Source organism: Scyliorhinus torazame, chromosome 7 (genome assembly GCF_047496885.1).
Source record: "Scyliorhinus torazame isolate Kashiwa2021f chromosome 7, sScyTor2.1, whole genome shotgun sequence".
In the NCBI taxonomy this organism is placed as follows: domain Eukaryota; kingdom Metazoa; phylum Chordata; class Chondrichthyes; order Carcharhiniformes; family Scyliorhinidae; genus Scyliorhinus; species Scyliorhinus torazame.
In genome coordinates, this window is record NC_092713.1 from 111,432,936 (window position 1) to 111,460,522 (window position 27,587).

General features: G+C 49.1%; 1 protein-coding gene across 6 annotated transcripts in view; it reads right to left on the reverse strand.

The window, feature by feature from the left end:
- Positions 1 to 27,587, reverse strand: part of swt1 (SWT1 RNA endoribonuclease homolog) — a 276,175-nt gene that overhangs the window by 121,663 nt on the left and 126,925 nt on the right. For all 6 annotated transcript variants that reach the window (XR_011948209.1, XM_072511255.1, XM_072511258.1 and 3 more), the window contains one exon: positions 21,749 to 21,842. Coding sequence is in view for 5 of the 6 variants with exons in the window: in XM_072511255.1 (XP_072367356.1) it covers positions 21,749 to 21,842 (94 nt within the window). In the remaining variant the exon portion in view is untranslated. The remainder of the gene's footprint in view (positions 1 to 21,748; positions 21,843 to 27,587) is intronic.

Consider the following 27,587-nt stretch of genomic DNA (forward strand, 5'->3'; position numbering starts at 1 on the left):
GGGAAAGACAAAGGCTACATGTAGAATTTGACTTGCTGACTACGGGCACTGCAGAGGCACAATGGAGGAAGGCACAGGGTGTACAGTACGAATATGGGGAGAAGGCGAGCAGGTTGCTGGCACACCAATTGAGGAAAAGGGGAGCAGCGAGGGAAATAGGGGGAGTGAGGGATGAGGAAGGAGAGATGGAGCGGGGAGCGGAGAGAGTGAATGGAGTGTTCAAGACATTTTATAAAAAATTGTATGAAGCTCAACCCCCGGATGGGAGGGAGAGAATGATGGGCTTCTTGGATCGGCTGGAATTTCCCAAGGTGGAAGAGCAGGAAAGGGTGGGACTGGGAGCACAGATCGAGGTAGAAGAAGTGGTGAAAGGAATTAGGAGCATGCAGGCGGGAAAGGCCCCGGGACCGGATGGATTCCCAGTCGAATTCTATAGAAAATATGTGGACTTGCTCGCCCCGGTATTGACGAGGACCTTTAATGGCCCCGGTATTGACGAGGACCTTTAATGAGGCAAAGGAAAGGGGACAACTGCCCCCGACTATGTCTGAAGCAACGATATCGCTTCTCTTAAAGAAGGAAAAGGACCCACTACAATGCGGGTCCTATAGACCTATTTCCCTCCTAAATGTAGATGCCAAGATCCTGGCCAAGGTAATGGCAATGAGAACAGAGGAATGTGTCCCGGGGGTGGTCCACGAGGACCAAACTGGGTTTGTGAAGGGGAGACAGCTGAACACGAATATACGTAGGCTGTTAGGGGTAATGATGATGCCCCCACCAGAGGGGGAAACGGAGATAGTAGTGGCGATGGATGCCGAGAAAGCATTTGATAGAGTGGAGTGGGATTATTTGTGGGAGGTGTTGAGGAGATTTGGTTTTAGAGAGGGGTATGTTAGATGGGTGCAGCTGTTGTATAGGGCCCCGATGGCGAGCGTGGTCACGAATGGACGGGGATCTGCATATGTTCGGCTCCATAGAGGGACAAGGCAGGGATGCCCTCTGTCCCCATTATTGTTTGCACTGGCGATTGAGCCCCTGGCGATAGCGTTGAGGGGTTCCAAGAAGTGGAGGGGAGTACTTAGAGGAGGAGAAGAACACCGGGTATCTTTGTATGCGGACGATTTGCTACTATACGTGGCAGACCCGGCGGAGGGGATGCCAGAAATAATGCGGATACTTGGGGAGTTTGGGGATTTTTCAGGGTATAAATTGAACATGGGGAAAAGTGAGTTGTTTGTGGTGCATCCAGGGGAGCAGAGTAGAGAAATAGAGGACCTACCGTTGAGGAAGGTAACAAGGGACTTTCGTTACCTGGGGATCCAGATAGCCAAGAATTGGGGCACATTGCATAGGTTAAATTTAACGCGATTGGTGGAACAAATGGAGGAGGATTTCAAGAGATGGGATATGGTATCCCTGTCACTGGCAGGGAGGGTGCAGGCGGTTAAGATGGTGGTCCTCCCGAGATTCCTCTTTGTGTTTCAGTGCCTCCCGGTGGTGATCACGAAGGCTTTTTTTAAAAAGGATTGAAAAGAGCATCATGGGTTTTGTGTGGGCCGGGAAGACCCCGAGAGTGAGGAAGGGATTCTTACAGCGTAGCAGGGATAGGGGGGGGCTGGCACTACCGAGCCTAAGTGAGTATTATTGGGCCGCTAATATTTCAATGGTGAGTAAGTGGATGGGAGAGGAGGAGGGAGTGGCGTGGAAGAGATTAGAGAGGGCGTCCTGTAGGGGGACTAGCCTACAGGCTATGGTGACAGCCCCATTGCCGTTCTCACCGAGGAACTACACCACAAGCCCGGTGGTGGTGGCTACACTGAAGATTTGGGGACAGTGGAGATGGCATAGGGGAAAGACTGGAGCCTTGGGGGGGTCCCCGATAAGAAACAACCATAGGTTTGCCCCGGGGGGAATGGATGGGGGATATGGAATGTGGCAAAGAGCAGGAATAACGCAACTGAAATATCTGTTTGTGGATGGGAAGTTCGCGAGTCTGGGAGCGCTGACCGAGAAATATGGGTTGCCCCAAGGGAATGCATTCAGGTATATGCAACTGAGGGCTTTTGCGAGGCAACAGGTGAGGGAATTCCCACAGCTCCCGACACAAGAGGTGCAGGACAGAGTGATCTCAAAGACATGGGTGGGGGATGGTAAGGTGTCAGATATATATAGGGAAATGAGGGACGAAGGGGAGACTATGGTAGATGAACTAAAAGGGAAATGGGAAGAAGAGCTGGGGGAGGAGATCGAGGAGGGGCTGTGGGCAGATGCCTAAGCAGGGTAAACTCGTCGTCCTCGTGTGCCAGGCTAAGCCTGATTCAGTTTAAGGTATTACACAGGGCGCATATGACTGGAGCATGGCTCAGTAAATTTTTTGGGGTGGAGGATAGGTGTGCGAGGTGCTCGAGAAGCCCAGCGAATCATACCCATATGTTTTGGTCATGCCCGGCACTACAGGGGTTTTGGATGGGGGTGACAAAGGTGCTTTCAAAAGTAGTGGGGGTCCGGGTCGAACCAAGCTGGGGGTTGGCTATATTTGGGGTTGCACAAGAGCCGAGAGTGCAGGAGGCGAGAGAGGCCGATGTTTTGGCCTTTGCGTCCCTAGTAGCCCGGCGCAGGATATTGTTAATGTGGAAAGAAGCCAAGACCCCGGGGGTGGAGACCTGGATAAATGACATGGCAGGGTTTATAAAGCTAGAGCGGATTAAGTTTGTTCTAAGGGGGTCGGCTCAAGGGTTCACCAGGCGGTGGCAGCCGTTTGGCGAATACCTCGCAGAAAGATAGATGGAATGGAAAAAAGAAGGCAGCAGCAGCAGCCCAGGATCGGGGAGGAGGAACCAGAAGGACTCTCAGGGTTATTAATATATACTGTATAATATGTATAGGTCATTGCGACAGATAATTATATATTGGACTGTTAAATTATATTTTTGGAGAGTGTTACTTGTGATAAGGCAGTTGCCAATTAGGGTTAGTTTCCATTTTTGTTATTTATTATTTATTCATTTTTTGTTTATAAAATAGGTCATTGTTATTTGTGTTGTTATAATACTGTGTAAAGGATGCACAATGTACTGTGTTGGTTGACCAAAAATTTTCAATATAATATTTATTCAAAAATTTATTTAAAAAAAAAAGAAATTCGAGCTAAGAAAAATAAGGCTAATGAGAGCAACAAATTGGCGACTCCGCCGGGACCCGATATAGAAGTGGAAAACCACTCCGGGAGAACCCCAGAAATTTGAATAGAATCCAATTGGAAACAAAAACAAAAAAAACACAAGTGTTCAAGCGGTCTGGTTAATAATTCACAATTCGGAAGTGTATGTATGCATGCGTAACTAACAGGGTTATAAGGTAAAACTGATAGATTTTGTTGCGTCAAAACTGTTGGAAGTCGGTATTTTCGGAAATTAGCGCAAGCCGTACCCGCATCTACGACACCACTTTAGCCCCTGTTCCAAATTCGACCGAAGCAAGCAGATAAGAGAGATGGCCATGCAGGCAATGCAACGCCTCATGAATCCCGAAGAATTTGCGGTCGCAGCGATCAGCAGCATTAAAGTGGGACAGTGTCCCATTTGGGAAGTGGAAATTTGGAAATTTCTACAGGGCGAAGGATGGCCCATGTGGAATGATTTCTGCAATAATGACGACTCAGGTCCCGTAAGTCTAGGGCATACTTGGTGGGAGAACATGAGTGAAATCCATAAGAAGAGCTTAGCAAAAGCGCGCAAGCCGATGGCAATTGTGTCCTGTCTGGCACAATTGCGAGGCACAGAGGAGGTCATCAGGACGCTCCGGAAAGAAATAGAAGGCATACATCGTATGAGTAAAATCGATGTATGCGAGGTCGAGAAAGAGAACCTGGAATTGAAAAGGAAATTAGCGGCAAAGGACGAAGAGGAGGCTGACGCCAAACAGGGTCACCAGTCTTGTCTGGCGCATTTGAGTAGTTTCCAGTCCCAGTATGAGTATGCTTATCAGGACACGCAGCGTGCAGTCCTGGTAAAGAAAGAAACAGAGAGGCAGGTGGAGACGCTACAGAAGCAATGTAGTGATCTCAAGGCAGCCTTGAGAGCGCTCCACGCTGCAACCACGGAACAAAGGCAGAGTACCATAGACCATGCGAAGTGCCGAAAGCAAATTGCAGACCTGCAATCACTGCTTTCTGTCCAAAAGGGATTTCAAGAAACCTTTGGGGAAAGTTTAGAACAGGAAGACGGCCCTGATTGGGAAGAATTGCAGGAGACAGCGCAGAGATATGTTCAGAGAACATGTGCGCAGGGAAAGCCCCAAAGGAGAAAAGCACCCCCACCCCCAACACAGCAGGTAGTTCAGGCTCCCATGAACCCTGTAACAACCCACCGCACAGCCACAGCAGACGAGGCGGAATTCCTATATTCCACCCCCCTCACAGTGACCCAATTACGGGACGCGTGTGCGAAAATCACGCCGTTCCTCCCCGCTTCAGACCCACACCATTTCTTTGCCACCGTCAAACACCAGGCGACCTAGTACGGCCTGGATGAGAAAGAGCAGGTAAAGCTCATGGTCCTAAGCTTAGACCCATCGGTAGCAGCAGCCCTTCCCGACCCACAGAACGTAGGAGGAGGTACCCTTGCAGAAATGCATACCGCAATCCTGGATGCGATCGGGTATAACCGGGGTGACCCCGTGGATGGCCTAAATAAGTGCAGACAGAAGAAGTCTGAACACCCCACAGCGTTCGCAGGACGCTTGTGGATTCACTTTGAAGCCGTTTTCGGAAACAGAGACCATGTCCCCAGACAATATGGCCAAATGGACCCGCACCCTTATCTCCCATGCCACAGAAGCAGGACAGAATGCCTGTAGTAATTATGACCCCTCGGAGGAGGCTCATAATGAGAAGTGGGTGGTAAAAAGATTGTCCCGCGTTTGGGAACAGTCTGCTCATAGTAAACCTGCCGCTAAAACCCCCGAGGAAAACCAAGCCGCCGCAGACGTGCAGGCAGTAAGAACCACTCTTCACAACCCCGCCTGGGTAAACGAGGGAAAGAGCAGCCCCCCAGCAAAACCGCAGGAATGCTACAACTGCGGATAGTTGGGACATTTTGCCAAAGAGTGCAATGCCCCTAAAAAAACACAAAGAGCCCAACAGACAGGCACTCTCAGTAAGAAAAAGGCAGAGCCCATACATACCGTTAGCGCCCGGTCGGATCAGACAGACTTGACCGGAACGGACTGACGGTGTACAGGCTCCCCCAGTTGGGTCTGCGATACCCTTTGGGATAGGTCAGGACGTCCCGTAGTCGCAGCGAAAATTCGGGGACAGCCGATCGAGCTTCTCTGGGGCACAGGAGGTTCCCGCACCACCTTAAATTCCTCCACCCTTGGTCAGGACACGTGGCCCACTACAGCCACCATCACCCTCAGCGGCTTCACAGGCCACTCACAGCAGGGACACATCACAGCCCCTGTACCCATCCAAATCGGAACCATTAGCACAAAACACCCCATAGTCTTAATCGACCTGCCCCAAATAGCAGAACACATTTTGGGAATCGACTTCATGAATTCCCACCACCTCTCTTTCGATCCAGTCAACCAGTGTGTATGGAAGATGGCGAAATCCACTAGAGCCCCCGCAACGCTCACCATAGGGGACTACACAAACAAAATTAGCGCAGTAGGTGGGTTTTGGTTCAACCCCACCACACTCAGCACGGACCGACAGGTTAGGGCAGTCCTGCAAAAAAAAAAACAGGGCAGCATTCACGACCCACAAGCACGACTGTGGACAGATGACTGGCTCCGTACAAATAACAGGATCGGACCCTAGACCCCAAAAGCAGTACGGATTCCCCCTAGAAGCAGAGGGAGAAATCCTCAAGGTTATAGAAAGCTTATTAGAGCAGGGCGTCCTAAGATCGGTAGCCTCAACTAATAATGCCCCGATTTGGACAGTAAGAAAGCCCGACGGATCATGGCGCTTGACCATTGATTATCGGGAACTCAATAAAGTCACCCCCGCAGCAGCCCCCACCGTAGCAACAAGTCCCGAGACCATGCTCAAACAGGGACTCCATGCCCGATATTTCACGGTTTTGGACGTCAGTAATGGATTCTGGTCCATTCCATTGGCAAAGGCAGGCCAGTATAAATTTGCCTTCACTTTCCAAGCGCAGCAGTACACGTGGACATGCCTGCCACAAGGCTTCCACAACTCCCCCTCCATAGCTAAAACACCCCCCAGAAAACTAGCCACTCCATCTCAGAGCCCCCCTCACCCGGACACGTGTGACCCCATTAGGATCTATGTGGATGGATCTTCCACAGTCTTGGATGGGCAACGCATAACAGGTTGTGGGATTTATGTGGAGGACGCGCAGGGACGCGCCCTCGAGGAAATCGCATTAAAATTACCCGGACACTTAGGCGCGCAGGCAGCAGAGCTTGCGGCGATCGCATACATTGTAGAGCACCCAGATTCCTTCTCCAGCCCAGCAGACATATATTCAGATAGCCTATACGTCTGCAACAGCCTCACCGAATTTCTTCCCCTCTGGGAAACAAGAGGATTTGTTTCCACGGATGGAAAACCCCTCCCCTCAGCCCCATTACTCCGTCATATTTTGCAAAAAGCCAAGGACAGGACTTTTGGCATTATAAAAGTCCGCAGCCACCATCATTCCTCCCCCCCGGAAATGTAAAAGCCGACGCACTAGCTAAGACAGGATCCAGGCATGGGTACTTTTGGAAGCCCCCCGAAAGCGCCCCAGTGAGTGCGCCAGTGAGTGCAGTTCAGGTCACGCAGACTAGGATCGAAGATCTAGTAGAGGCCCAGAAGCAGGATAGCGCTCTCACGGAGATCGTGAAAGGGAAGTTTCCAGCCTCATACGAGAGGTGCAGAAATACGATTACCACACATAACGGTGTGGTGCTAAAGGACACCCTTTATGTAGTTCCTGAGCAGGATAGGAACCAATTAATCTGTTTATTCCATGATGGTCATGGACACCAGGGAATCGATCCCACCGCAGCCCACCTCAAACAGCTTTGTTGGTGGCCAAGTCTCAAGGAAGATGTATCCCATTACATTGAGAATTGCCTCATCTGCGCACAGAACAACCCAGATAGATATGCCAAAAAGGCACAACTCAGCCACACCCGACCCGTTAACGGCCCCTGGACTAACCTCCAGATCGATTTTATAGGTCCATTGACCCCTTGCAGAAATGGCTATAAATATGTTCTGGTGGTCATAGACACTTTTCCAAAGTGGGTGGAAGCATTTCCAGCCCGCACCAACACCGCGGAAACCACAGCCAAAATCCTAACCCACCACATCTTTACAAGATGGGGACTCCCCCGCAGTATTGAATCGGACCAAGGTTCTCACTTTACGGGATGGGTCATGCAGAATGTCCTCACGATATTTGGCATAACCCAAAAATTTCACATTGCGTACCACCCACAGTCGAGTGGTATAGTGGAGCGCATGAATCGGACCCTAAAAACCACCCTCCGAAAAATGATCCAGCAGAACAACACCACTTGGGACTCAGTCCTCCCCTTCGCGCTGATGTTTTTGCGTAACACTGTTTCCACCTCCACAGGTTACACCCCACACACCCTCTTGACCGGACGCCCCATGAAAGGGACAGAATACTGGTTAGGTCTAGACCTGACCAACCCTGAAGTTACGGCCCTCACCCACGAGAAAGCCATTGAGCAATTAGTTGCGAATGTAAAAACGGCTCAGTTAGCAGCCGCAGTTAAATTGGGCACCAAAAAGAAACAGAGCAAGGCCTGTTTTGATAAGGCAGTACATGCCACGGAGTATGATATAGGACAACAAGTGATGTTGTCTGTGTATAACCCCAGCACATTCCTGTCTCCAAAATACTCGGGTCAGTACTCCGTTACAGATAAAGTAAGCCCATCGGTATATAAAATCAAATACCCAAATGGTAAGACTGCGTGGTTTCACATAAACCAGTTAAAGGCTTATGGAGCCCAGTCAAACCACGCCCACCACGTCATGCTTGATGCAGCAGACCACACCCCGCCCACAGCCAACGTAACCAGACCAACCCCCACCACGTCCAGCGCAGACACGGACTCGCCCCCGACTCCACCCCCAAAATCTACACTCCGCCCCGGAACGCCCACGAACTGCAGCAGCAGAGACAGCGACTGTGACTCGGACGATAGCCACAGCACGCCTCCCTACTATCCCCATACAACCGGACCCACACCCAGCGACTCCGATTTCGACTCCAGTGAACACTTCATGATCACTTTTCTAAACAAACCACACCACCGAACCACACGGACGACACCGACCTTGTCCCCACACAACTCGACGAAACTCACTGGCACCGCGACAACTCCTGCAGACTCGTCCGAAACAACGAAAGCAACCCCAACTCACACCACGCAGCCCTCTCTACATTACTTCACTCCAGAGTTTGGCACCCGGGAGAAGGGGACGACCTCGAGTCGGACCCCCAATCCGCCAACCCCTTTGCGACCCTGTTCGCAACAGAGAACTGAGGTGTCCACATGATGATTTAAAGGAGACACTTGGGAGAAGTGTTATCCTTCCTGATTATCATAGAATTTACAGTGCAGAAGGAGGCCATTCGGCCCATCGAGTCTGCACAGGCTCTTGGAAAGAGCATCCTACCCAAGGTCAACACCTCCACCCTATCCCCATAACCCAGTAACCTCACCCAACACTAAGGGCCCCGGGCAGATGGAACCTGCAGAATGTTTTATGTTGTTCGTATGTTTGTTTAAGTGTTGTTCGTCCGACAGGAGAATTTTTTCCACCCGCTTGTTCAGCAGTACCAACTTGTCCACAGATACCTGGTCAACAGACCAGACGCTTGTTCAGCGGAACTAGCTTATCTGCAGATACCTGGTCAGTAGACCACACGCTCGTTCAGAGGAACTAGCTTTTCAGCTGGTACTGGTTCGGGTATCAGACTCCAGTTCTGATTTGAGGGTAGAATCACAGCAGCAACCTCACCATGATGACTACATTTTTGCCCGTTCTTGTCGGTTGCTCAGGCAGTGGAGAAACGGCGTGAGACCCGCCTGCCTGGGGACCCCCCCGTTGGTCAAACACGCTCGGGTAGGGGAGATACGACATTGGTAGCCGTCCTACCCAGGGACTCCATCCAAATCTTACCCGTCACGGCCCATACGCACCTCATTTGACATTTTCATTTCAAAAAATGTTATTTTTTAGGCGAACTTTAGGTTGCTGCCATATGCTATTTACATCCTAGAACATTTGGATGGTAAATCAGCACTGGTCTCTCATTGGGAAGTGTGCCGTGTCCTAAAATTTGTTTTGAAAAAAAAAATGAGGGAGTCACACATAGTGACCAATTATAAGGGTATAATTGGCCCCAAAAAAGGACAGGCACACTAACATACCGGATATTATACCAAGGTAGTTACAGATACTATACTTGTTTTACAGAACTCCAGAAGCTCCAGGACCGGAAGAACAGAGAACACAAAGAAAGAAAAAGAAAGAGGCCAGCCATGAGGACTTCTTTCATCGTGCTCAACATCTTTTATTTGGACATTTGGTTGCGCGGGAACGCGGACCCCATTACTCCAAACCTCCCTGCCGTCAGTGTTTCACTGCCCCGCAGTACCCAAAGCCCAGTCACCAGCGACACTGCATCGTCCTGGTGTGACAGGTTCATAACCTGGTACTCCCTGTCCTACGTAATTGAAGCACTGTTAGCGTTGGCGATACTCTGCTGTGCAGTGCAGACTATGCGCCTCCGCAAATGGAGAAGGAGAGCGTACCGCGCTCGAACCCCGGTATATCGGATCCGATCCCCTATATTCGGGTATGACCAGACCCCCGCGACCTATAATACAATAATAAAGAACATGCACTTGCGTTTTTCTGTAAATAAAAAATGTACAAAACCTCCATACACAAAAAAATGTATGATCCTGAGCTTGAATGCCAAGCCAGGAAAGAGTATATTGAATGTTATGATTGTTGTTGTATGTTTTAGGAAGATAGGATAATGCAATGTTTGATGAGTATAGTGTATTTAGGTAAAATTAGAGGTTCCAAGTTTTTATTTTGTAGATGCATGCCCCTGACTGACATAGCGCCCTTAGAATTGTTTAGGTTAAAAAAATTTGTGCATAGCTAGGGTCAGAGTAGTGGCCATGTAGGAGGTGTCCCCCCCGGTCAGGGAACGGAAAGGACAAAATTTAGGTGATCCTTCACGCTTCGCGTTAGGATCACAAGTAGGGAATGTAGCCACGTAAAATGGCTGATTCCTGATTAATTTGGCCAAAACCCGATATAAAATGGCTAACCGAAAAGACTGATGGGAAAAGCAGCCAACAGGGCACAAACGGACAGCTGCAGACAGAACAGCGTATTCGGCACTGGGGAAGTCGGCCCAGATCGATACCTGCGACCATTAGCAGCACATCAACACAGACATCTGCAGTTTAATCGGCTATCCCCGGGAACAATTGCAACATATTAGCAATTGAATGCCGATCCAGACCTCTCGGCGCCAGCAGTGGCCGAGACAAAGACAGGTGAACGACCACCCCACGATCAAGGAATCACCCCATTATTGGAGCATATCGGACCCAGTGATTGGGAACAAGTCCAATCACTTGGGACTCAGGTTCAAGGTCCGCCCCGAGAGGCGGGAGGCCCCTGGGGCCTATAAAGATATGGGCCAAGTTCAGATCGACCCTTCTCTCCCTTCTTCTCCTGCTCACAACCTACGCAAGAACCATCAACCAGCAACCGTAAGTTTGACTCCAGCGATCGCTACCCGATAGAGACTCCTAGCCATCGACCTGTGTCAGCCTTTTGAATCCCGCAAGCCAGACCCAATTCGATAAGCCATTCGTTTCCGTGACCTGGTGGGCCATTCCCAAAAGTTAAGTATTGGCCAGTAGTGGTAGGTAGTGATATAGAAAGTAGGATTATTGTGTAAGTATTTATCGCTGTACATAATAAATGACCGTTGATTTTAATCTTACTAAGCGGTGTGCTGTCTTATTAATCTTAACTACAGCTTGAACCACGTGGCGGTATCAGAAAGATACCTGGCGACTCGTGAGCAAAGGTGACATAATTAGAGCTAATAAAACTAAGGCTAATAAGAGCAACAGATGGCCGTCCTGGTGTGGAGGCGGGAGGATCAGACTCCGGGGGGGCCTTCCACGACGGCCAGGCCTGCGATCGGGGACCACCGATCGGCAGGCGAGCGCGATCCGGGGGGGGCCTACTTTTTGCCATGTTGCGCGGGCCTGGATTGCACATGCGCGGACACGCGGCCAGCAGTGCAGGGCCCCGTATCTGTGCCGGCGCTGCGTCCAGCACTCCGGTGTCGTCCTGGCCCCCTGTGGGCCACGGAATCGCTGGGCCAGGAGGCCTGATGACGCCGGTGTGAAACACTCAGGTGTTTACACTGGCGTCAACACTTAGCCGCGATTTTAGAGAATCCCGGCCAAGGTTTTTAAATGTCTCACTGATTTGTCTTTCCCGCGCACTAAACTTTGCGCACATTCTGACCTCATTTATTAATCGCTGTTAATACTCCTCTCCGGAGTCGTTAGACTGGCCCTGACAGTTCATCCTATTAACTGCTACCTTAGAACATAAGAACGAGGAGCAGGAGTAGGCCATCTGGCCCCTCGAGCCTGCTCAGCCATTCAATGAGATCATGGCTGATCTTTTGTGGACTCAGCTCCACTTTCCGGCCCGAACACCATAACCCTTAATCCCTTTATTCTTCAAAAAACTATCTATCTTTATCACATGCTGACCTGCTGCTTTGGTTCCCATTACCCATTATACTTCTTGTCGTGTTGTAATTAACTGCATTGTTCCTCAAGTTAAGTTTATGACTATTTCTTTTCTCTCTGCCCTGTCCTTTCCTCCCCATTTGCCCATTTAAAGCCTTTGTGACCACCCTATTTATCCTTTCTGCTAGAACACTGGTCCTAGATCTTCATGTGGGACCATTCCAACAGTACAGATCCCTCCTGTCCCAATACTGATGCTAGTGCCCCATGAAATGGGACCCCTCTTTCCCTCATCACTCCTTTAGTCATGTGCTTACTTCCCTAATTTTTTTCATCCCTATGCCAATTTGCATGTGGCTTGGGTAGTCATCCAAAGATTATAGCTCTTGAGGACCTGTTCTTTAATTTTGTTCCTAGTTCCTGATAACCCCAAACAGGTCCTCTTTCCTAGTCTTACATAGGTTGTTTGTCCCAACGTGGACCACAACTCGTGATACACAGGGGGCGCGATTCTCCACTCCCACGCCGGTTGGGAGAATCGCCTGGGCCGCCAAAATTCCCCAAGACGCCGGTCCGGCGCCCTCCCACGATTCTCCCAAGCGGCGGGAACGGCCCGGTCGAGTTTCACGGGCCACAGGCCGGAGAATCGCCGGAGACACCGAAAATGGCTATTCTCCGGCACCCCAGCTATTCTGAGGCCCGGACAGGCCGAGCAGCCAGGCCAAAACGGCGGGTTCCCCCCGGTGCCGTCCACACCTGGTCGCTGCAGTCGTGAGCAGTGCGTGAACACTGGGGGGGGGGGGGGGGGGGGGGCGGCATGCGGGGGGGGGGGGGGGGGGGGGGGGGGGAGGGGGGGGGGGGGGGCGAAGGGGATCCTGCACCGGGGGGGTACCTCAGATGTGGGGTTGCCCACGATCGGTGCCAACCGATCGTCTGGCTGTCCTCTCTGAAGGAGGACCTCCTTCCTTCCGCGGCCCCGCAAGATTCGTCCGTCATCTTCTTGCGGGGCGGACTTAGAGTGGACGGCAACCACGCATGCGCGTGTTGGCGCCGGCCAACCCGCGCATGCGCGGATGACGCCCGTTATGCTGCGCCGGCCGCGTCATCTATGCGGCGCCGCTTTTACGCGGGCGACAAGGCCTGGCGCGTGTAGATGACGCGGCCCCGATCCTGGCCCATTTGGCAGAGCCTGAATCGGTCGGGACCCGGGGCCGTTTCGCGCCAGCGTGAACCTCGACGGCGTTCACGACGGCGCGGCCACTTCGGCGTGCGAGTGGAGAATCCCGCCCAGAGAAATCAAGGGTCAGAATCAAACCGGGCCTCAATGAAAAAACAGTGGGAATGAGACAAGTAATGTTGAAAGGCTTGGTCCCTTAATGCGCAGAGCACTCGCAAAAATGTAGATGAATTAATCACGCAAATAGATGTAAATAGTATGATAAGAGTCGGGATTACGGAGACATGGGTGCAGCATGATCAGGGATGGGAACTGAACATCCAGGGGTATTCAGTATTTAGGAAGGACAGGTAAAAAAGGAAAAGACGGTGACATTGCATTGCTGGTTAAAGAGGAAACTAACGCAAAAGGGAAGGAAGGTATTAGCTCTGACAATATGGAATCTGTAGGGGTAGAGCTGAGCAACACTTACAGATTAAAAACGGTTAGTGGGGTTTGCATTAAGACCCCCAAATTGCAATGGTGATGTCAGGAATGACATTACACAGGAAATTAGAGACTCATGCAATAAGGAACATCCGTAATTATGGGTCACTTTAATCTGCATCTAGATTGGGCAAATCACATTAGTAACAGTGCCGTAAGTGAGCAATTCCTGGAGTGTATATAGGATCATTTTCTGGGCCAATACATTGAGGAACCAACTAGAGAATAGGCCATCCTAGGCTAGTTTGTGTAATGAGAAATAAATAATTGGCAAGCTAGATGTGCGAGGCCCTTTCCGGATGAACGACCATAATATGATAGAATACTTCATCAAATGGAGAGTAACGTGGCTGATTCCGAGACTAGGGTCCTGAATCCCAATAAAGGAAACTACGATGTTATGAGGTGCAAGTTAGCTATGATGGATTAGGGAATGTTAAGCGATAATGGTGGATAGACAGTTAGGCGGCACGGGAGCACAGTGGTTGGCACTGTTGTGTCACAGCGCCAGGGTCCCAGGTTCGATTCCCAGCTTGGGTCACTGTCTGTGCTGAGTCTGCACATTTTCCCCGTGTCTGCGTGAGTTTCCTCCGGGTGCTCCGGTTTCCTCCCACAGGTCCCGAAAGATGTGCTAAGAAGTAATTTGGACATTCTGAATTCTCCCTCAGTGTACCCGAACAGGCACCGGAGTGTGGCGACTCGGCAATTTTCACAGTAATTTAATTGCAGTGTTAATGTAAGCCTACTTGTGGCAATAAAGATAATTATAGCAAACATTCGAAGAGCGCATGGGTGAATTGCAATAATTTTTCATTCCTATCCGGTGCAAAAACAAAATGGGAAAGATACCCAAACTATGGCTTACAGTGGAAATTAGAGATAGTAGTAGATCCAAGGTGTAGAATCATAGAATTTACAGTGCAGAAGGAGGCCATTCGGCCCATCGAGTCTGCACTGGCCCTTACAAAGAGCACCCTACTCAAGCCCCCATATCTTCCCTATCCCTGTAACCCCCACTTAACCTTTTTTTTGGACACCAACGGCAATTTAGCATGGCCAACCCACCTAACCCGCACGTCTTCGGATTGTGGGAGGAAACCAGAGCACCCGGAGGAAACCCACGCAGACACGGGGAGAACGTGCAGACTCTGCACAGACAGTGACCCAGCCGGGAATCGAACCTGGGACACTGGGGCTGTGAAGCAATTGTGCTAACCATTATGCTACCGTGCTGCCCACAGGTAGAGGCATACAAATTGGTCAAAAACAAAACAGCAGACCTGAGGATTGGAAGCAGTTTAGAATTCAGCAAAGGAATGGATTGAGGAGGAAAGTGGAGCAGAGGGTAAGTGTGAAGGCAACATAAAAACAGACTATAAAGTTTTATCTGAATGGTTTTGTCTGAATGATTATAAATTGAGAGAGGGGACTTGGCTGTCCTCATACACCAGTCACTGAAGAAAAGCATGCAGTGCTACAGATGGTAAAGAAGGCAAATAGTATGTTGGCCTTCATAGGGAGTGGATTCAAGTATAGGAGCGGGGATGTCTTGCTGCAATTATACAGAGCCTTGGCGAGACCACATCTGGATTATTGTGTGCAATTTTGATCTCCTTATCTGAAGAAGGATGTTCTTGCTATAGAGGGAGTGCAGCAAAGATTTACCTGATTCCTGGGATGGCGGGCTGACATAAGGAGAGATTGAGTCAGTTAGGATTATATAACCTGGAGTTCAAAAGAATGAGGGATATTGCGTAGAAACCTATAAAAGTCTAACAGGACTAAATAGGGTAGATGCAGGAAAGATGTTCCCGATGGTAGGGGAGTCCAGAACCATTGGTCACAGTCTGACGATACAGGGTAGACCATTTAGGACAGATGAGGAGAAATTTCTTTACCCAGAGCGGTGAGCCTGTAGAATTCGCTGCCATGGAAATTGGTATGTTTTCAAGGAATTTGATACAGCTCTTGGGGTGAAAGGGATCTTAGGATATGAGGGGAAGGCAGCACAGGCTCAACATGCCCAATGGCCTATGTAACCCGGAGAACTGAGGTAAACTTGAGGAGGGCTAACAAGGCAAAGGATTACACAATGAATGGTTTGGATTTCGGCGGCAGCGGTGCGCAGGGGCCTTCTTGGAGGTGAGTAGTGAATTTAAAAAGCCTTACCTTTACAGGAGCAGCCCTTTGGATTTCGGCGGCAGCGGTGCACAGGGGCCTTCTGGGAGGTGAGTAGTGTATTTAAAAAGCCTTACCTTTACAGGAGCAGCCCTTTGGATTTCGGCGGCAGCGGTGCGCAGGGGCCTTCTTGGAGGTGAGTAGTGAATTTAAAAAGCCTTACCTTTACAGGAGCAGCCCTTTGGATTTCGGCGGCAGCGGTGCGCAGGGGCCTTCTGGGAGGTGAGTAGTGTATTTAAAAAGCCTTACCTTTACAGGAGCAGCCCTTTGGATTTCGGCGGCAGCGGTGCGCAGGGGCCTTCTTGAGGTGAGTAGTGAATTTAAAAAGCCTTGCCTGGTCCCGTGTCTGTTCTTCTTTTCTGTTTTATTTGTTTTTATATAAGGCGGGAACCGGAAGTTCGACCTCTGGCAAGTCTCCCCCCCCCCCCCCCCCCAACCAATAAATTCTGGTGGAGAGGAAACCCGAGACACTACACGTGTAGTGTCTCCCACCCGCCCTCCTCCTCTAACCTAATAATAAGACCCATTGGTGTAAGGTAAGTACCATATTATATTATTAGCATTGTGCAGGTCAAGGATCGGAGGTGGAGGAGCAGTCTCTGTCAGCGAGAGAACCTGAGAACATCTCAGACACTCAGAAGGTAAGTAAGTGATTTTTACTTTTATACCTTTTTTCAAATTGTGTGTGTCGGGGGGAAACTGAAGTGACATCACAGAAAAGCTGTGGCCAGAGTGGCTGGTTGGGATTCTAACCTAAATTTTAAAAAATTTGAGTATTTGGGAACTAATTAAACATAATAACTTAATTATAATTTAGAGGATATCTAAGCCAGAGATCGGAGAGTATTATAGTTAGCTATCACATTTCTATTAGAAATCTAGTGCTAGGAAACAGATAGTTGACAGTAACATTGAAATTTAAAAAAAAGTATTTAAAAAAAAAAAGACAAATTTTAATTTTAATTAATTGACGCAATGTCAGTTAGAGGGGTGCTGTGCTCTGACTGTGAGATGTGGCAGGTCCGGGAGGCTTCCAGCGTCCCGGATGGCTTCATCTGCAGAAAGTGCACCCAACTGCAGCTCCTCACAGACCGCATGGTTCGGTTGGAACAGCAATTGGATGCACTTAGGAGCATGCAGGTGGCGGAAAGCGTCATAGATCGCAGTTATGTAAATGTGGTCACACCCAAGGTGCAGGCAGAGAAATGGGTGACCACCAGAAAGGGCAGGCAGTCAGTGCAGGAATCCCCTGTGGTTGTCCCCCTCTCGAACAGATATACCCCTTTGGATACTGTCAGGGGGGATAGCCTATCAGGGGAAAACAGCAGCAGCCAGAGCAGTGGCACCACGGCTGGCTCTGATGTTCAGAAGGGAGGGTCAAAGCGCAGAAGAGTAATAGTAATAGGGGACTCTATAGTCAGGGGCACAGATAGGCGCTTCTGTGGACGTGAAAGAGACTCCAGGATGGTATGTTGCCTCCCTGGTGCCAGGGTCCAGGATGTCTCCGAACGGGTAGAGGGAATCCTGAAGGGGGATGGCAAACAGGCAGAGGTCATTGTACATATTGGTACTAACGACATAGGCAGGAAGGGGCATGAGGTCCTGCAGCAGGAGTTCAGGGAGCTAGGCAGAAAGTTAAAAGACAGGACCTCGAGGGTTGTAATCTCGGGATTACTCCCTGTGCCACGTGCCAGTGAGGCTAGAAATAGGAAGATAGAGCAGACAAACACGTGGCTAAACAGCTGGTGTAGGAGGGAGGGTTTCCGTTATCTGGACCACTGGGAGCTTTTCCGGGGCAGGTGTGACCTGTATAAGATGGACGGGTTGCATCTAAACCGGAGAGGCATAAATATCCTGGCCGCGAGGTTTGCTAGTGTCACACGGGAGGGTTTAAACTAGTATGGCAGGGGGGTGGGCACGGGAGCAATAGGTCAGAAGGTGAGAGCATTGAGGGAGAACTAGGGAATAGGGACAGTGTGGCTCTGAGGCAGAGCAGACGGGGAGAAGTTGCTGAACACAGCGGGTCTGGTGGCCTGAAGTGCATATGTTTTAATGCAAGGAGCATTACGGGTAAGGCAGATGAACTTAGAGCTTGGATTACTACTTGGAACTATGATGTTGTTGCCATTACAGAGACCTGGTTGAGGGAAGGGCAGGATTGGCAGCTAAACGTTACAGGATTTAGATGTTTCAGGCGGGATAGAGGGGGATGTAAAAGGGGAGGCGGAGTTGCGCTACTTGTTCGGGAGAATATCACAGCTATACTGCGAGAGGACACCTCAGAGGGCAGTGAGGCTATATGGGTAGAGATCAGGAATAAGAAGGGTGCAGTCACAATGTTGGGGGTATACTACAGGCCTCCCAACAGCCAGCGGGAGATAGAGGAGCAGATAGGTAGACAGATTTTGGAAAAGAGTAAAAACAACAGGGTTGTGGTGATGGGAGACTTCAACTTCCCCAATATTGACTGGGACTCACTTAGTGCCAGGGGCTTAGACGGGGCGGAGTTTGTAAGGAGCATCCAGGAGGGCTTCTTAAAACAATATGTAAACAGTCCAACTAGGGAAGGGGCGGTACTGGACCTGATATTGGGGAATGAGCCCGGCCAGGTGGTAGATGTTTCAGTAGGGGAGCATTTCGGTCACAGTGACCACAATTCAGTAAGTTTTAAAGTACTGGTGGACAAGGATAAGAGTGGTCCGAGGATGAATGTGCTAAATTGGGGGAAGGCTAATTATAACAATATTAGGCGGGAACTGAAGAACATAGATTGGGGGCGGATGTTTGAGGGCAAATCAACATCTGACATGTGGGAGGCTTTCAAGTGTCAGTTGAAAGGAATACAGGACAGGCATGTTCCTGTGAGGAAGAAAGATAAATACGGCAATCTTCGGGAACCTTGGATGACGAGTGATATTGTAGGCCTCGTCAAAAAGAAAAAGGAGGCATTTGTCAGGGCTAAAAGGCTGGGAACAGACGAAGCCTGTGTGGCATATAAGGAAAGTAGGAAGGAACTTAAGCAAGGAGTCAGGAGGGCTAGAAGGGGTCATGAAAAGTCATTGGCAAATAGGGTTCAGGAAAATCCCAAGGCTTTTTACACGTACATAAAAAGCAAGAGGGTAGCCAGGGAAAGGGTTGGCCCACTGAAGGATAGGCAAGGGAATCTATGTGTGGAGCCAGAGGAAATGGGCGAGGTACTAAATGAATACTTTGCATCAGTATTCACCAAAGAGAAGGAATTGGTAGATGTTGAGTCTGGAGAAGGGGGTGTAGTAGATAGCCTGGGTCACATTGTGATCCAAAAAGACGAGGTGTTGGGTGTCTTAAAAAATATTAAGGTAAATAAGTCCCCAGGGCCTGATGGGATCTACCCCAGAATACTGAAGGAGGCTGGAGAGGAAATTGCTGAGGCCTTGACAGAAATATTTGGATCCTCGCTGTCTTCAGGGGATGTCCCAGAGGACTGGAGAATAGCCAATGTTGTTCCTCTGTTTAAGAAGGGTAGCAAGGATAATCCCGGGAACTACAGGCCGGTGAGCCTTACTTCAGTGGTAGGGAAATTACTGGAGAGTATTCTTCGAGACAGGATCTACTCCCATTTGGAAGCAAATGGACGTATTAGTGAGAGGCAGCACGGTTTTGTGAAGGGGAGGTCGTGTCTCACTAACTTGATAGAGTTTTTCGAGGAGGTCACTAAGATGATTGATGCAGGTAGGGCAGTAGATGTTGTCTATATGGACTTCAGTAAGGCCTTTGACAAGGTCCCTCATGGTAGACTAGTACAAAAGGTGAAGTCACACGGGATCAGGGGTGAACTGGCAAGGTGGATACAGAACGGGCTAGGCCATAGAAGGCAGAGGGTAGCAATGGAGGGATGCTTTTCTAATTGGAGGGCTGTGACCAGTGGTGTTCCGCAGGGATCAGTGCTGGGACCTTTGCTCTTTGTAGTATATATAAATGATTTGGAGGAAAATGTAACTGGTCTGATTAGTAAGTTTGCAGACGACACAAAGGTTGGTGGAATTGCGGATAGCGATGAGGACTGTCTGAGGATACAGCAGGATTTAGATTGTCTGGAGACTTGGGCGGAGAGATGGCAGATGGAGTTTAATCCGGACAAATGTGAGGTAATGCATTTTGGAAGGGCTAATGCAGGTAGGGAATATACAGTGAATGGTAGAACCCTCAAGAGTATTGAAAGTCAAAGAGATCTAGGAGTACAGGTCCACAGGTCATTGAAAGGGGCAACACAGGTGGAGAAGGTAGTCAAGAAGGCATACGGCATGCTTGCCTTCATTGGCCGGGGCATTGAGTATAAGAATTGGCAGGTCATGTTGCAGCTGTATAGAACCTTAGTTAGGCCACACTTGGAGTATAGTGTTCAATTCTGGTCGCCACACTACCAGAAGGATGTGGAGGCTTTAGAGAGGGTGCAGAAGAGATTTACCAGAATGTTGCCTGGTATGGAGGGCATAAGCTATGAGGAGCGATTGAATAAACTCGGTTTGTTCTCACTGGAACGAAGGAGGTTGAGGGGCAACCTGATAGAGGTATACAAAATTATGAGGGGCATAGACAGCGTGGATAGTCAGAGGCTTTTCCCCAGGGTAGAGGGGTCAATTACTAGGGGGCATAAGTTTAAGGTGAGAGGGGCAAGGTTTAGAATAGATGTACGAGGCAAGTTTTTTACGCAGAGGGTAGTGGGTGCCTGGAACTCACTACCGGAGGAGATAGTGGAAGCAGGGACGATAGGGACATTTAAGGGGCATCTTGACAAATATATGAATAGGATGGGAATAGAAGGATACGGACCCAGGAAGTGTAGAAGATTGTAGTTTAGTCGGGCAGTATGGTCGGCACGGGCATGGAGGGCCGAAGGGCCTGTTCCTGTGCTGTACATTTCTTTGTTCTTTCTTTTTGACCCTGGAAAGTACTCAAGTTCATAAGTACCTCGAGTGCATATCCACAGATCCCTGAAGGTGGCAGGGCAAGTAGGTAAAGTGGTTAAGATTTGTGGAATTCCTGCCTTTATTAGCTGAGGGGGTCATGTTGGAACTGTAAAGAATGCTGGTTAGGTCACAACTTGAATATTGTGTGGGAATTCTGGTCACCATATTATAGGCAGAATGTATTGCACTGGAGAGGGTACAGAGAGATTTACAAGATGTTGACTGGGCTAGAGTGTCTGAGTTATGAGGTTAGATTAGGTAAACTGGGTTGTTTGCTTTGGAGCAATGAAGGTTGAGAAGGGTCCTGAAGAGATGTAGAAGATTATGAGGGGCAAGGTTAGGGTGGATAGGAAGGCACTTTTTCCATTAGTGGAGGGATCGATAACAAGGAAACATTGATTTAAGCTCAGAGGTAGGAGGCTAAGAGGGCAGTTGAGGAGAATCTTTTTCACCCAGAGGGTGGTGGGAGTCTGCAATACACTGTCTGAAAGAGTGGCTGAGTCAGAAACTCTCAAGATTTTAAGAAACATTTAGAAATTCACTTGCACTGTCATAACCTCAGGGATATGGGGCAAACACTGGAAAATGGGATTAGTCAGATCTTTGTTGACCTGCGCAGACACAATGGGTCAAATAGCCTCCTTCAGTGCTGCAAACATTTTAAAATCTACATCCAGGTCTTCAAAGTTTCATTCCTGGCATGGACTTAACAACCAACTGCTCCTATTGACGTTTGACCATGTGATTGGAGAGCCTCCTGTTCCCCTGTGGGTACAGGGTGATTCTCCTCCTTTCCATCTCCCCCACCAAGGCCTGCAATGCAGTGTCCATACACTGTGAAACTAATCTTTCTTATGTTGGGCCATTCCTCACAATCACTCAGGGTAAATTCTCTTCCTGCACAACTCCCAGGACCTGCTGCAGCCACAATGCACCTCCACTGCAAGTGGTGGAGGCCAGCTTTAAGCAGTGGAGGCTAGTTTTACCTGGTGCAGCTTTCATTTCAATCAGCAAGGAGAGTTATTCATTCATCGTGATTCCCAAACCGGATTTCAGATTATTCAATTTCAGCCCCTATTTCTTTTTTAAAGCTGATAAATTTTCATTTCTGTCTGTAAGTACACTGGCACTGGATTCAGCAGAATTGTCTTACCTACACAGGAGGACCTGCGTACCAGGGTACAACTGTTGATACTGCAAACAACACTGCAATACGCGGTCATCATTATTTTCGTTCCGTAAGCCACCTGTTCAGAAAAATAAATTAAAATGGATGTACCATACATTTGAAATTACAAGGAGAAATGTTAACAGTAGTGACTCATTTTTGTTCATGAAGTAGAAGAAAACAATTCAGAATAATTTCACATGACTTTGGAGTTATTTTGACTTGTTTAATCACTGCTTCCAATTCATCGTGCTTCCAATGCATGGGACTAAATTAACATAACACAACAGTATGAGAGATTTTAATTTGGGGGGGGGGGGGGGGGAAGCTTTTTAGCCAATGGTTTATTTTCTCACTCAGGGAACCATTGGCACTTTTGTCTACAATGTAGTATAATTTATATCAATTTCAATATTTATAGATATGCTGCATACGGTTTTTAGTTGGGGGCTTCTTTAGAAGCTGATGGTGTGCTGTCGTTTTGAACCGTCATAGTGCATGTGGCTTAGGTACACCCACAGTGGTGCAAGGGTGGTGGGGCGGAGAATTCAAGAATTTTGACCCAGCAGTGAAACAGCATTAATATTGTTCCAAGTCAGGATGACATAGTTTTTGGAGGGAAACTTGCAGGCGGTGATATTTCCCATGCATCTTCTGCCCTTAGTTTTCTAGGTGGTTGCGGGTTTGGAAGGTGCTATGGGAGGGGCCTTGGTGAGTTGTTGCAATGCATCCTGTGAATTCACACCCTGCATCGGTGGTGCAGGGTGTGAATATTTAAGATAGTGGATGGGGTGCCAATCAAGCGGATGCTTTGTGCAGAGTGGCATTGAGCTGGAGTGTTGTTGGAATCACACTCATCTGCACTCATGACTTACACCTTGGACACGTGGATACGCTTTGAGGAGTCAGGAGATGAATTATTTGCTGCAGAATCCTTAGCCTCTGATCTGCTCATGCAGCCAGAGTACTTGTATGGAAGATCTAGTTAGGTTTCTGGTCAATGGATGTCGACTGTAGAGAGTTCCATGATGGCAATGTCACTGAACGTCATGGGAAGATGGGTAGAATCTGTCTTATTGGAGACAGTCATTTCCTGGCACTTAAGTGGCAAGGGACATTCATACTCAAGCCTAAATGTTGCCCAAGTCTTGCTGCATGCAGGCATAAACTGCTTCAGTTTCTGAGGCAATGTGAATAGAACTGAACATCGTGCAATCATCAGTGAACATCCCCATTTCTGACCTTCTGATGAAGGGAAGATCTTTGATGATGCAGTTGAAGATGCTTGGGCAGTTTTGAAATTGACAACCGAGTTGTATAGTTCTGCAAATTCAATGGATGCTGACTGAAGGCAAAGTGGCTGGAAGGTAAGATATGGTAACCTCACTGACCAGTTATGACCACGTGAGCTCAAGTCCTACCATGTGTAGCAATCTCACTGGTTGTAACTAATGACGTAACTGACCTGATCGATAGACAAAGTTCTGGACACAGTGGGGGGTGTATTTTACATGTCCATATTCATACAGCCCCTATAACCAACTCACTGTTTCCATGGCAGATGCCTTTATATGCTGCAGCTCGCTCTGGGAATATCGTCACTGAAACAACTCAATAATAATTGGCCTGTGGCTAGTCCTCCTCACTGGAAACCAGAAACCACACCAAGAAATAACAAAGAGATATCTTGAAACAGTTTGAACTCTTTTCTTCTGGAGTTAAAAATGAAATTCCTATCAGAAATATATTATGGTTTTAAATAAATAGAATACCAATTAGAAGGCGAAGATTCTGCATTTCTTTCCAATCATAAAATTTATGGAATTATTTACAAAGTATAGGCAGGGTTGGGGTGGGGTGTAATGGAAAACAGGAAGTATAATGAATGAAGGAACACCAAAGATCAATAAAGGCAGCAGACAGAACATACAATTATGACAACCTCAATTCTGCTGGAGTACTGGGTTGGATGTTAGTGATTAAGACAGAAGGAATTTAATTTCATTCGGCACCTTTTCGGGATACAAACTCAATTGCTAAAGAGTGAGATATTCTCGGGGAGAAGTGCCAACTTGGGAACACTGCCGTTCAGAGTGAGATATTCCCAGGGAGAAGTGCCAACTTGGGAACACTGCCGTTCAAGCTGGCCAAAACAAGGTTTAGGTATTCGGGGATTCAGGTGGCTCATGATTGGGCTATGATGCACAAATGGAACTTGGCCAGTTTGGGGTGAGAGGGTATCTCAAGAGGTGGGAAGCCCTCCCATTGACTTTGGCCGGGAGAGTGCAGACCATATAGATGAACATTCTCCCGAGGTTTTTGTATGTGTTTTGGTCTCTCCCGATATTCCTCTCCAAGACATTTGTTTGGAGGGTGGATAAGCTAATTGCGGCCTTTGTATGGGAAGGCAAGACCAAGATTTGGAGGGCTTTCTTCCAGAGGGGGCAGCGTGTGGGGGGGGCTGGCGCTTTGACATTTGTTATATTGTTACTGAGTGACGAATGTGGAAAAGGTGCGGCGGTGGTGGATGGAGGAGGGGTCGGAGTGGGCATGGAGGAGGAGGCCTCCTGTATGGGGGTGTGCTTAAGGGCTTTAGCAACGGCCCCTCTCCTGTTTTCATCAGCCAGCCCGGGTAGTGGTGGCATCCCTTTAGATTTGGAACCAGCTTTGGTGATACTTTTGGGGGGGAGGGAGAGGGAGAATGTCGGTACTGGCACCGATAGGTTTGCACCAGCAAGGATGGACACCACTTATAAGAGTTGGAGTAGTGAGTGGGTTTAGCGGATTAGGGACTTGTTCGTGGAATGGACGTTTGTGGGGTTGAAGGAATTGCAGGGGCTATACCAGTTGCCATGGAAGTGAATTCAAAGATGCGTGCAGGTACAGGACTTTGTTCCCTCAGCTGCCGAGTCATAGCTTACTGGATAGGTTGTTATCTGATATGAGTTGGGGGAAGGGAGGATTGTATCTATTTATGGGTGGCTGGAAGAAACAGGGAAGGCGGCATTAGAAGAAATAAAGGGGAAGTGGGAGAAGGAGCTGTGTGGTTGTGGTTGGAGCCTCAAGTGATATTTTGTATCGGGTGCTCTACTTCCTCGGGTGTCAGGATGAGCCTCATACAGTTCAAGGTGGTTCCACAGAGCTCATATGACACGGGTTTGGATGAATAGGTTCTTCCCCCGATGTGGAGAATAGGTGCGAAGGTGCGCAGGGGTCCGGCGAATCACGTGCATATGCTCTGGTCCTGCTGAAGCTAGTAGAGTTTTGGACATCGATCTTTGAGACATTGTCAGAGATTATGGAGGTGAGGGTGGAGCCGTGCCCGCTGGGGGCGATCTTTGGAGTGTCAGAGATGTTGGAGCTACTGGAGGGGAGAGGAGTTGTGGCCTTCGCTTCTCTGATTGCTAGGGTGGAAGTCAGCGGCATGACTCGTCAACATGGGAGAATTCCTGCAATTGGAGAAAATTAAGTTTGCTCTTAAAGGGTCAGTGGAGGGATTTATATCTGTGACTATTTATATCTGTGTTTAAAGATTTGTTTGTGCCCCCTGCTCTTCGCCGCTGGGCAATTGAACCCCTAGCTATGGCACTAAGGAGTCGAGGAACTGGAGGGGGCTGGTGCAGGGTGGGAGGAGCATAGGGTGTCACTCTATGCGGACGACTTGTTGCTATATGTGGCGGACCCGGTGGGGGAATGCCGGAGGTAATGAGGATCCTCAGGGAGTTTGGGGATTTCTCAGGATACAAGCTGAACATGGGGAAGAGCGAGTTGTTTGTGGTTCACCCAGGGGACCAGGAGAGGGGATTGGCGAGCTCCCACTATAAAGGGCGGAGAGGAGCTTCAGGTATTTGGGGGTCCTGGTGGCCAGGAGCTGGGGGGCCCTGCATAGACTTAATTTCACAAGGCTGATGGGGCAAATGGAGGAGGAGTTTAAGAGGTGGGATGCGTTGCCGCTGTCCCTGGCGGGTAGAGTGCAGTCAGTCAAGATGACGGTGCTCCCAAGGTTTTTGTTCCTGTTCAAGTGCCTCCCCATTCTTATCCCGAAGGCCTTCTTTAGGCAGGTCAACAGGAGCATAACGGGGTTTGTGTGGGCGCGAGGGACTCCGAGGGTGAGAAAGGTGTTCCTGGAGCGGAGTAGGGATGGAGGGGGGCTGGCGCTGCCCAACCTCTGTGGGTACTACTGGGCCGCCAATGCGGCGATGGTGCGCAAGTGGATGATGGAGGGGGAGGGGGCGGCATGGAAGAGGCTGGAGATGGCGTCTTGTGAGGGTACGAGTCTGGAGGCACTGGCAACGGTGCCGCTGCTGCTCCCTCCAATGAGGTATACCACGAGCCCGGTGGTGGCAGCTGCCTTCAAAATTTGGGGCAGTGGAGGCGGCACAGGGGGGGAAGTGGGGGCCTCGGTGTGGACCCTAATACGGGGGAACCACCAGTTTGTCCCAGGGAGAATAGATGGAGGGCTTTTGGGGTGGCACAGGGCAGGGATAAGAAGGTTGGGGGACCTGTTTGTGGATGGGAAGTTCGCCAGCCTGGTTGAGCTGGAGAAGTATGGGCTCCCCCCGGGAACGCCTTTAGGTAGCTACAGGCAAGGGCGTTTGCCAGGCGGCAAGTGGTGGAATTCCCGCTGCTGCCGCCACGTACGGTACAGGACAGGGTGCTCTCAGGGGCGTGGGTTGGAGAGGGGAAGATCTCGGCAACATACCAGGTGATGCAGGAAGAGGAGGAGGAGGCCTCGGTGGAAGTGCTGAATGTTAAGTGGGAGGAGTTGGGGGAGGTCGAGGAGGGGACATGGGCAGATGCCCTAAGGAAGGTGAACTCTTCCTCTTCGTGCGCGAGGCTCAGCCTCATACAGTTTAAGGTGCTGCACAGGGCACACATGACTGGGACAAGGATGAGCCGTTTTTTGGGGGTGAGGACAGGTATGTTAGGTGCTCAGGGAGCCCAGCAAACCACACCCATATGTTCTGGGCATGCCAGCGCTGGAAGATTTTTGGAAGGGCGTAGCGAGGACGGTGTCGAGGGTGGTAGGATCCCGGGTCAAACCGGGCTGGGGGTTTGCAATATTTGGGATTGCAGAGGAGCCGGGAGTGCAGGAGGCGAAAGAGGCCAGTATTCTGGCCTTTGCGTCCCTGGTAGCCCGGCGAAGGTTCCTTCTTCAGTGGAAGGATGCGAGGCCCTCAAGCGTGGAATCCTGGATCACCGATATGGCGGGGTTTATTAAATTGGAGAGGGTGAAATTTGCCTTGAGGGGATCGGTGCAAGGGTTCTTCAGGCGGTGGCAACAGTTCTTGGACTTCCTGGCAGAACGGTAGACAGCTGTTTGATATGTGTTTCGGGGTGTTAATATATTATTTATGTATGGGGGAGGGGGGCACTGGGTTGTTTTGTATTTAATTTTATTGGGTTCCTTTTACATTTTGTTGATATTTTGTGAAAACTTGAATAAAAATTATTTATTTTTAAAAAAGATTTGTTTGTGGCTGGTGAGGGGGTCTTTTCTGGGGGAAGGTTAAGTTGGGAAAGGTTTAAAAAGGGGGGAAATGGCAACGGCTTATACTTTAGCTGGTTTTTGGATAGTTGTGTAATATTTGTGTTACATTTGGAATAAAATATCTTTTTTGGAAAAAGAATTTCACTTCATGCCCTCAGGTCATACCAATGTAATCATAGCCAATTAATTACTGCTTGAAGTGTAGTGACTGTTATTTTCATAAAATAAATACAAGTGAAACATTCAAACAAAACAGACTTTGAATTGAAGAGCTCCTGTTCCTTACACCTTGCCAATAATTTCTGGTAAACATCTGCCACCTACAGTAACGAT